The sequence below is a fragment of the Cariama cristata genome, unplaced genomic scaffold (assembly GCF_000690535.1).
Source record: "Cariama cristata isolate BGI_N322 unplaced genomic scaffold, ASM69053v1 scaffold25225, whole genome shotgun sequence".
Classification (NCBI taxonomy): domain Eukaryota; kingdom Metazoa; phylum Chordata; class Aves; order Cariamiformes; family Cariamidae; genus Cariama; species Cariama cristata.
In genome coordinates, this window is record NW_009617289.1 from 1 (window position 1) to 11,691 (window position 11,691).

Below are 11,691 nucleotides of genomic sequence, written 5' to 3' on the forward strand. Positions count from 1 at the left end.
ATATATATTTATTATTTCTCTAATAAACTTGCATGGTTTCTGTCAGGACATGTTCAGCCCCTCAGCACCAGCCAGTTTTTCTCCAGTCCTGTGCAAAGCCCCTTTGATTCCCCGGCCGAGTGCCCAGGCAAAGGCCCTCTGTCCTCTTCCTACCTGCCAGCCTGCCCTAGCTCGCCTTCTGGTCTGGGGAAAAACTCACCTCTGTTGCCACCTGTCTCGTGTTATACAGTTTTTACAACTGTTTTCAGATATTAATTAATATTACTATTTTCAGTTTAGTGCCAGTTTAGTGTCCTGAACCAGCTATCGGTACGGTACCATGCTCTAGCCAGTTACCACCTCTCTTCGAAGAGCTATCCTCCTTTAGACAAAATACTTCAGGAGCAACAATGAAACTCATTGTTGAAACCCATTTTCCAAAGTAATCGAGGCCTTTCCATCCCAACACGCACATGCCCACGAATCGCAGCTCTCTTCTGGTTTTTCCTGCTTCTCCAGCTGAGCAAAATTCAGCAAGCGGCCACTCTACAAAAGCATAGTGTTGATTGCAAAAAAGTCTGAATTATGCTTTATTTTCCTACCTGGGCACACTATTTTGAGCATGGTCGCACTTACTCAGCTCTTCAGTTTCACAGAACTTGTGAAGGTTTATTGCTCGTAACTATTTAGATGTAACTGGCCCATGGGTTGAAAAGTTGGTAGAGAGGAAAGTCGGGCACACCTCTTCTCCGTAAAAAAACCCTCTAGACTACAAGTATTCCCCAGGTGACTTTTTTCTCCTCATCCTTACAAAGCTCACTTTAGGCCTGGTGAATTATTCCCAAGGACAAGTTCAAGCTCCTGTTGCAGTTTCTAGTTCCTTGTCAGGTACAGTTCAGGTCATCTTATTAATTTATGGTTGCTAGCCAACCTGCTCCCCACCAGTTCTGCCTGCCTCGGCTGGGATTAGCAGAGAAGAGCCAGGAGGGACTGAAGTTGCCCAGGGAGTTTCCCATCCTCACCGTCCGTCTCTAACCTCCCTTCGTGGAGCTCGATAGGGAAATGAAAGTCCCGGGGTGGGCATTACAGATTACGGCATTTTCTGGGAAGCCCAAACAGGTTGGCATGCCTTAGGAGGCAAGGACCATGCTTCACTTGGGGAATAACACAGCTTTGAGTTTCTGGAATAAAACTGCTTTCACAAGGAAAAAAAAAAAAAAAAAAATTCGTACCTTTTCTGTCCTGATCCTGAAGTTTAAAGAACTCCCCCCTACAGGTGCCTTTCCCCCTAGTTAATCTCATTAAATCTCATCTCTTGCTTTCTCACTCTTCCAGACTCCTTTTCTTGCATGCACACCGTTTGCAGCTTTCACTCTTGCAAGATTTTTCTTAAACATACTGGTTTGTCATTGTCTTCTGCAGCTGAAGCTTTTTGCAAACCCAGTTCCTATGAAGTAGTTCCTGCAGAGTCCTTGAAAATGAGAATACTGAAAAACCTGAGTTTACTGGGATGAAGAGGGAAACAGCAAACTAACAGTTCTTCATCCCAAAATACCTTTCCTTAACCAAGAGGAATTTTAAATAAACAACAAATCTTCTAAGAAATAGTTTGCTTAGTGCCATCCACGCTTGCTTCAATTACAACTGATACTTGATATATATTACATATTCTTGTATTATAATATATATAATTTATATAATTTGCATTCTGCCTACTGAGATGGGGGTATTCCACTTTGATTAGTGAATTCTGATACGTAGCCCACACAGGACTAGAAATACAGCTCCTAAATGCTAATTTCTTCCATTTAGGTTACAAGGCAGGTTGCAAAGGTAAGAAAAAAAAAAAATGTGTCTTAAGATATCAGATCTATTATGGACGATGTTGGTCAGGTTTTTTTTTAATACTAAAGACTCCCAGCTCACTTAGATTGTTAGCAGCAAATACTTGAAGCAATTCAATAGACAAAATTAAGTGTTTCCGCAAGCTTTCACACTCACCAAAGCTGTGCTAAACTAAAGCAGTTTTCCTGCTGTTTCTGAACAATCACCTCAACTCCAGCAACCTGAAAATGACTACAAAGAATAAACTGAATTTTTATTACTATCTGGCGTCCAGCAGTTGTTTTAGAAGTCAAGAACTGTTCGACAATTAAAAACTAACGCACTGCAGGTAGTTTTAGTTGTTTTGGTAACACAAGACAATGACTATTTACACGAGAATTCCAAGTGTTTCTGATACAGAGTTACCTCCTCTTTTAAACTGACTTTATTAAGTGACTGCCTACGTAAGCTGCTTACAACTATGAACAATAATTAATTACCTTGGAATTCTTTCTTTCCCATCATAGCCAGTTAGGATGACAGCACCCACAAAAAGAACTTCCTTGGACATTGTGTGTCACGGACCACAAACAGTACAACTGATTCCTCTGGTTTTCCAGGTAACCGAGAACCGTTTCATGGGTTACAGACGTATCTTCTGATACTGCTGCATTAGCACCATTTCATTTTGGCTTCCAAAAGACCAGTTCTATCAGTAAAGAACAATTTTGATTAAAGGCAGACACTCAGTATTTGTCTCTCCCTCCATGGCATTTTTTAAACTTAGTTTCAAATTATTCATGGCTGAGATGTCAACACTCTAAAATTACAAGATGATAAAATTTCAGTTTGGTGCCTGATTAGATGCTGTGGGCTCTAATCCTGAAATAATGATGGAAAATGTAATTGAGTCATAATACGTCTAATGTATTGGGTTCCACATTACAACTCTCAAAAACCAGTCAATCATTCCTCTCTAATTACTAACTAACCTTCTGTTTAGCATCATCCATATTAAGAACTATTTTTCCAAAACAAAACAAAAAAAAATTAGACAGTATCAAACTAAACATGTTGTAGAAGTCCTGATATAGCTATATTAAAAATACAACCTGTAAGAATCTGTATGATCTTGAAAAACAAAAAAACAGTCTAGTCAGTAAAAATATTCCCCATAAACCTGTGTGAATGGACCTTACATCATGCGGCTCTCATCATCAGGCAATGGAGCCCCATCTCAGTTCATTCTGCTTAAGATTGATAATTGCAAGCTGTTAAGTTTGTAGTTCCCTATATTGTTCCAATAAAAATTTCAGTCTGAGAATAGGAATCCCCAAACAAACTCACACTGGCATAAAAATATTAATCGACATAAACAAAAAGGCCCTCAATTCATAAGATACTAAACGCTTGTAAGTGCACTTTAAAAGGCAGCCAACAAATTACTGAAATGTTCTAAAAAATTATTTTCTGTCCATTACATGTTGTGGCTGCTTAGCTAAACATAAACATTTTGAAATCAACTGATCTGGTAGGTTTAAAGATGACAAAATATTTCAGTCTTGAATTTGGCAGTCCAGATGGAACAGTTCAGAGGTATGAGAATATTTCTATCAACACATGATTTAAAAATAAGATAGTAACAGTATAATCAGAATTTTATCTTCTTTTTAACAAGGACAGCACTAACAATTGAGTTAGCAGGCCACGTGAGATAAGTGGGGCTATTTACAAGAATGAAACAAAGTCCGAAGTTTACAGATCAACAGGAACCTTTCCAATTTAAACACTGCTAAAAGCATAAACCTAATTATTTTACAGGGCTCCATTTTGTCCATCATTATTTTTATCACAGCACCATTTTGAGATTTACAACTAAGATGCTAAAGACAGCTGCAACAGTAACGAAGGACACTGAGTACCAGTTTAAAAGTAGAAACACATAGCGAAGTATTGAGTTAAAGAAGATGCATCTTCAGAAAATGTCTGCCTTCTTCCTGTAACAAGCTTGTGATCTTAAGAGTAACGAGAATAAAGTGCATGTATTCATCTTTAAACGGGTTGCACCTGACAGCTTCCTGAAAAATTAAGAAGTCAACAGGCATTAGCTGTATAACATTTTTATTTTACTATATTGACATTTTATGCACAAATATTTTATCAGAGTAAAAATAGAAAATAATTGTTTCATGTAAAATTACCAAAAAAATGTAAAACACAAAAGAAATACATAATTATTAGCAGAGTATAAGTGTCTTTATTTAAAGAGTAAAAAGTATGCAAAAAACCTTCCGTTTTACAAAAAATTGGGAATATTCTATGTTTTCCTTCTGGCAGCAACAGAACAACCTTTGACAATATATTCTACATCTTTTCTTTTATTGAAGACGTCAAGTTAGTCACAGATTTCTCCCTCAACTACAGAGAACATGAGAGTGATTTTATACTGTTTGAAAAGATTCCTTCTTTCCTAATTAGAACATGGTGGAAAAGCAGATGATCCGACAACAAAGAACCAAAAGGACTATCACATCTACTGAAAAGCTGCAAAAATAATAATCAGATGTATTTACAAAGCAAGTCTGATATCAGAAGCTTCCCCCGGAGGACTTGTCACGTAACAAGAACATTGTATTGATATTACATTTCAATTTTGCTGTTAGTTTATCCTCCTGCAGTCCAGTTTGGTCTAGAAATCTGGTATTTTAAGCTTCTCTTCTTTTTATACTGTATTTTAACTAAAAAGGCCTCTCACGAACTCTGCTAAATAAGCCTAGTGACTTGTATTGGACTTGTGTTCAGTAATGAAGCGGCGTTACATACCTAGCTGCTGCCACCAAACTATCAGCTTCATCTTACTCTTAGTAAGCAAACCTGCATCAATGTGCGAAGTCACCTCAAAAGCTTGCCCACTGGTGGAATCTGACTACTGTAACAGTAATAAATGGATTGATGGTTGACCTCTCATGACACGTGCATTTACCTGTTTTGCTCAGGGCTTAAGATTTTTTTAAAAACAAAATAAAGCCAGCATGCTCAGTAGATGAAGTGCTTCAAGAGCTCAAGAATGAAACCAGTATTAAAAGTTACTGAAAGAATCTGGCAAGAAAAAAAAAAATGTATAATCATGGTGACGATGAAAAAAGTAGGTTAGAACTACATGCAAGATTTCTAGTTAAGCAAAAACTACTTGCAGATGAATGTCCACCTATAAACAAAAAGCTTTGTCCTCAACGTGTCTTCAAAACATACATGAGTCTTCTGTGTTCTTTGCCCTCAGCCTGCAAGTATGACTGTTCCTTTTCAGACCAAGAGCAACAGTTCAGTGCTCTCGCTACACAGTATAAACACATTCTGTGTTTAGAGCCTCACTGCACAAGCATTTTTAAGGTTTAAGAGTAGCTCGACCCCGACAGATCTAAAGGTTTTCCCTTATACATCTGCATTTTAACTGTTAAGTGTTACCAGAGGGGGTTTCACTTCTAAAAAGTTGGAAAATATGCATGATGACATAGTATTTATACTGTTTAAAAACATGAAGGCATAAAAGCAAACCCAAAATTGCACCATTTTCGCCATCAAAAGGAATAGTCTAACAGGCATCAGTACAGAAGCTCAAAAGTTGCAGCCTGCTTTTTACTGCACGTGTAAGTTTGCCTGAAGTACTTTCTGCAGCTCAGAATTCAGGATATGTTCCAACTATCTCTATGCATCATCCAGACTTCAAATTGCACCCAGCTCCGGAGCATGCATTGGCTTACGAAGCTTCAAAAACATTACTTGAAGTTCAGAAAGAAATTAATTTTAAATAAAAAAAATACATCTTTGTATTTCAATATACGTCAGATTGTACAATAATCTGGAAACCAAACTTCAGTTCTCTGTAAAACCACTTTGAACTTGCATTTTGTTTCTAAACAGGGACTACTGACTGTGATTAACTTATGTCTTCAGTTACTAAGGTTGACTACTGTGCAGGTGTAAGCGCCTTGTAGAACAGAGCATTAAAAACCTCCACCAAAACAAACTACTCCTTGGTTGAGGGCTGGTTTTTTTTCAAGTCTTCAAATCACCTGATGGGGGGGGTTGCAGCGAAGTTTTGCCTTTGCTTTTTCCTAAATGGCTAGCATTAACAATGTCTTTCAAAATAGGAAAGTACTTGCCCTCAAATATGCATATTATCTACATATTACAATGAAATACCCATCATTGGCTTTTCACCTAAGCCAGATCTAAACCTGGATCTCCTTCAGCACTGATCTTCAGTTCGGTCTAGTCTTAAGTTTCCTTTGCTTATAAACACAGAAGCTATTTTAAGAACCTGATGCTTTGTAACGTGTCTTTCGGCTCTGCTTGATTAAATGAGAATAATGAGCACGTTTAACTTGGAAAGCATCAAACACCATTTGGTAGCTCAGCAGAGAACAAAAGACTGGAAAGGACTGAGTTCAGACAACTGATCAGCCTGCTTGCTGTAGGACTTCATTTTTGTTAAAAGCGTGGCAAAAATTACTTTGTACAGCTGTGGACAGAGAGCGCTGACCAGTTCAACCTTTCTCATCAATTTCAGATTGCATACCATAGAGGCCCTGACTCAAAGTTGCAGAAGTTGTGGTGATCCCTTAACTTATATTGAAATATATGCTGTTAAAAGATCCAAATGTATGCAAGTCCCAGTTCTTTATATAAAATCATGCTCTATATCGTACTGTCAAGAAACAAAAGAAGTTTCCGATTCTGGTAAAGGTTATATAGGAAAGGCCTCAGGCTCCCACTTTTTAGGTCCTAGTGCTTAATTATCTTTCTCTGTTTGCAGGGATGCTGTAGCTAGCGCAACTGCTGTAACTGGCTGTGCAATGCCATGGAGCTGCATCTTGGCTAGTTTCTTCTGCTCGCATTCTGTGACCAACCGATTCAACTCCGCTGCGCTGTATCCAATGAGAGTTTTCAAGTCGCAGACAAACTTGTACACAAACCTCTTGCCTTGCACTTTGCAGATCATGTCTCCATCATAGTAATACCTGTAAAAAGAAAATAAAAAAAAGAAAGAAAAAACAGTGTAACTTTGCAGCATCTGTAACTTCCATACGCATCGGTTATTTACTTAAGGTCACTCAGAGGCCAAAATATGAATCTCTTTCTCATCAAGATTCTCATACAATTTCATACACCAAGATACTGTTTAGGGATTTTCTTATATGAGCAAGGGGAAGAGGGCTGAAAATTGTCCCTGCACCTTGATACGTTAAGGAGAAAGAAAACATAGTCATCATTTCATATGCAGTCAGAAGGACCAGTTCAGAAATGAAGGTCTTGGGGCAGTTTAAAAACAGCTTGGGGAGGGGGGGGGGACAGAAATAAGTTTTATATAGTGCTTTGCCTTAATAAGAAAATATTGTCTCCCCCTCATTATTGTCCTTTGCTTTCTTTACTCTTGTCTCTGCTTTTCCGAGGAAAAAAATTCATGTTGGAAACAGTTTGAAAATAAGCATTGTAGTTTCTATGATACTAAAGCAGCCATTCCCTCCCTATTGTTTTCAAGATGGAAGTAAAGCTATTAAAACCATGTTTGGTGGGGTTTGGGTAGTTGGTTGGTTTTGGTGTTTTGTTTGTTTGTTTTTTTAATAGACCATATGCTGGCAAAACTACATCCTTTGCCTTTATTTACAACTAAAAGTGACTTCTCTAACTATGAATACTTTTTACGTTGTGTCACAAAAGAATTATCTGACTGGGCAGAAATGCAGTAAAGATAACAAAGTCCATATAACCCAGTGTACTTCAGAGACACTATAAAACTTTAAGTGATACCAATAAAACAGAAGTTAGAATTTTATAGTTTTGTTGCTGTTCTTGTCTCACTGCAGGCATCAATAGAACACATGACACATTTCTCATTAAGAAAACCGAAGTGGCTGGGACATAACTTCCACTTGATGAGTTTAACAAGCTTGTGATAAATTTGGAAAAAAAAAATCAAACCCCAAAACCAACCAACCAACCAACAAAAACCCACCCCAAACCACCACCACACAATTTAATTTACTCAAAATCACCACCCTAATGTAGTACAAATGAGCACAGATTTCTTGATTGTCTAAAACTCAATCCTCTGAGTGACATGCTTGTAAAGCAAAGATAATTCTCATTCACCAGCAAAATTAAGTCAATTAAAAGACTAACTTCTGTCTCCCAGCTCTAGTGGAAAAGAGGTAAGTTACTAAGAATCCAACCAAACCTCTTCAGACACCTCAAATTCTGAAAAAAAGCCTTTTAATTTCTTACTTTTGAGGGCCAGGATCTAAGCAACAGGACCAAAGCAAAGACAGGATGAGAGACAGACTATGTAGAAAAAAATTTCAGCAAGCCTGCTGGTTACTGGTATTATGCAAGAAGTTATTTAACTCTATACAAGCATTTACATTTACTGTAGATGCTTAATACATTACATTTATTGTAAATGTATTGTACAGTCCTGTACAATAATGCCTGTCTCAAAATAATGCTGTAGAAAAATGCTTTACAAAACTGAATAAATTTCTTCAAATGATTTAGTCTGCACTACCGATACAATCAGAAAGGAAAAAGACTACAAGAAATCAGTCCGCATTTATGCAAAGGCCCCAAAAAACCGCAAGAGATTCCCACATCTCATGCTAGAAACACTCAAGTTAGAATTGAGGCAATGTGGTGACAAGATTTTCTTCAATATTATGTTGAATGCATTTCTGATTACAGCATTTGCTTGTTCAAAAAAATATAGAAAGCTAAAAATAAATAAATATCCATGCAAGTTTACAAAGGCTTAGTTACTGGAATGTTCTGAGTCATATGAAAACTTTGTTTCAGAATAATACAGGAGATTAATTATTTTTCTTCAAGTCTTACTTCCCTACTGGATAAGTAAACAGATGTTGATTTTAGAAAATTTACCAAGGTGTATGTAATAAAAAAAGCTACTCTTCTGTTTTTCACCCTGCCCTAATTTCTACATTGCCTGGTTTTCCTACAGCTGGGCAGAAGAGCTAGCACATTTCTCAATATCAACATCATTTTCTGTATTAATCAACAAATGACATAGTAATTTCAGCACATTAGTAAACAAAACATATTACCATTTAATAAAACTTCAGCTTGGCAACAGTGTTTATCATGGGAGTAGCAAGAGGCATTAAATATCCCGTCAGACATTCAAGTGTTAGAAAACATGTCAATATTGAGGCAGCTGCCAAAACGGCAACATTTTGAGGAATGTGATGTCTGTAATTCTGTGATTAAAATATAAATGCAAAACTTCTCTAATAGTGATGTATGCAAATTACTGTGCAGACATCTGTTTAATATCCCAGTGATAAGAACATTATTCTAAAGTTCTTCAGCTGCCTTTGAGATCTTCTGCGGAGTTTGTTGACAAAACCCAAAAAACATTAGCATCATTTACATCATTTTTATGTTCCAGAAAGTTTCACGTATACCTTCAGTACACAAATGCATAGATTCACAAAAACAGGTTGGAAATATGGGAATGGTATTGCAACAATACAGGTTGGGGAGCAGCTCTACTGGCCAGGCCCTGCTTTGGGCACGAGGTTGGATCAGAGACCTCCCGAGGTCCTTCCCACCCAAGGGATTCTGTGATCCTATGAAAAAAGTAACATTCTAGTATCTAAATAATGCAAGAATAGCCATACAAAACTAGACTAAAGATCTATCTAGAACAGGATACAGACTCCAACAGACCAAAAGAGGATGCCTAAGGAAAAGCAAGAAAGTAGACTAAGCGTATACTGATGCTCTTCCTTGCTTTCAATGATCCGGGGCTCAGGAACTTCTAGAAGTTGCATCTTTCCATACCTAATATCCTTCAAAATATTTCTTTTTCACTGATTTGCCCACTTTCCTCACAAACTCATAAAATAATTCTGGCATCCACAATACTGTGCCTAAAGAATTTACATGATAAATGAAGGCATAGTTAAGCTGTGTATCTGGTGCCTGCCAGTTTCTTCTGATGCTTCCTGTTCATGTAAATGGGAAACTGAGCAGGCACTACTGACTCCATGCCATTCATGGTCTTCTAGACTTCCACCTCCCCCAGTGAAAGCACTCATTCAGCATTATACATACTGATATTATTTAAATCCTCCCTAAAAGACTAAAGCAAGCCAGAATATGGTAACTTTACCATCATTTCTCATAGAGGTATTTTTAAATAGAAGTTGATTTTTTCTTTTTTTTAAACAATGCTAGATGAGTTTACTTTCTTTTTTTTTTAAAAAAAACCAAACACCACAGCCAAAAGTGAATCTTAGATCTCAGACTTCAACCAATATGCATCTCCACTCATATAAAGAGAGTTCCTAAAAGTGCTTAAATAATTTTCAGGATTAGGTAATAAATAACTTTCTTGAAAACTAATCAAGAAAAATAGATTTAACCATATCAGAATAAGAAATCAGAAGTTCAGTCTTAATGATTTCAGAGAACTTGGACGAATTTTCAAATGATTCCAGAGGCTAAAATAATCAGGGAAGCAAAAGTCTAAAATTCAGGCACTTGCATTCTTCCCGCTCCTCAAGCACATCACCTACAGTGATTCAATAATACAAGTCCCTTGTACCAATGACAAACTATAAAATCACAATGGAAGGAAGACAGCCTGAAATGCTTCCATTTCTTCAGATGATAGAAGTTCACTACGTTGGAATCACAACAACTCTCGAAACTTACCTGTCAACTGTATTTTTCAATTTAACATTCCTACCATAAGAACAACGGAATGGATCAATGAATATTTGAACTTCGAAAAAGTTTTGTTACATACAGAAAACTAATAACCATTATGTAATTACAGGAAAATACCCGCGTTATACCATAACAAGAGCAAAAAGAACACTAACAAGTAAACTGTAAAATATAAAAATAAGTCTATAATTCAGAGTATTCACAGATTTCTGTATCTTTCACCAATCACTAATATTGTTTGGCACACTACTGAAGGCATAAATGCTGAAGATATATCAAAAAGAAACATTTCTGACAGTGAGCTACCCAAATTAACTATCATGTCAGTGTTCAATAATCTTGAAGAAAGAAAACATATTTTCAAGAAGTTATCGTACTAGAAGTTATTGTACTACTATTGTACTATTTGTAAAAAAAAAAATAAAGAAAGAAAAAAAAAGAAAAGAAAAATCCCCCAACAAATACCTTGCCCCTAAGACTAGTACGACCTGATTGGAAGGAGTAGCTTCAGAGGATCTGTTTATCCCTTCGCTACAAAAGCCACAAGTCTTGCATTATGGTAGTTAAAAATAAAGTAGCCAAGTGGAAGCAAATCACTTCATACCTGATCAGTTCCTAAAGTTTCTTACCTCAAAGCCCGACTAAGCTTCTCATAGTTCATCGTGGGTTTGTTTTTGCGCTGTCCCCATTTTTGTGCAACCAGTTCAGGTTGATTCAATTTAAACTCTCCTTCATCACCAACCCAAGAAATACAGTCCCGAGCATCTTTGTCAGTGAGAAGTTCTAATAAAAACTGCCACAACTGGATCTGGCCATTGTTTCCTGTTGAAACAGCAATAACAAGATTCATTTCAATTATGTTCCCCTCAAAGCTAAACATTTTCAACCAACATATTAAAGCAGACCAATATAGAATATATGATGGAAGGAAATCTTGCACTTAATTAATTTCTTCTAATTATTCTTTTGTAAACGTTTTCTTGCAAATTCTTCAGTATTAATCTATTAAAAAAGAAACTGATGACTACAGAAAGAAGAAAAAATTATATCAAGCTTTCTCGTAAATCTGTCCCTAGAATTTAAGAAAGATTATATAACACTACACATAGGGATAGATATGTGTCTAAATGACTAAAATAGAAC

The 11,691-nt window shown here is 36.7% G+C and overlaps 1 protein-coding gene across 1 annotated transcript; it reads right to left on the minus strand.

Annotated features, from left to right (window-relative positions):
• Positions 1 to 6,306: 6,306 nt before the first annotated feature.
• Positions 6,307 to 11,370, minus strand: LOC104161904 (GA-binding protein alpha chain; the record flags this gene model as incomplete). Its single annotated transcript, XM_009700485.1, has 2 exons — positions 6,307 to 6,824; positions 11,178 to 11,370. Coding segments are annotated over 2 exons (422 nt in total), but the record flags the coding sequence as incomplete, so codon positions are not given.
• Between the last annotated feature and the right edge of the window lie 321 nt (positions 11,371 to 11,691).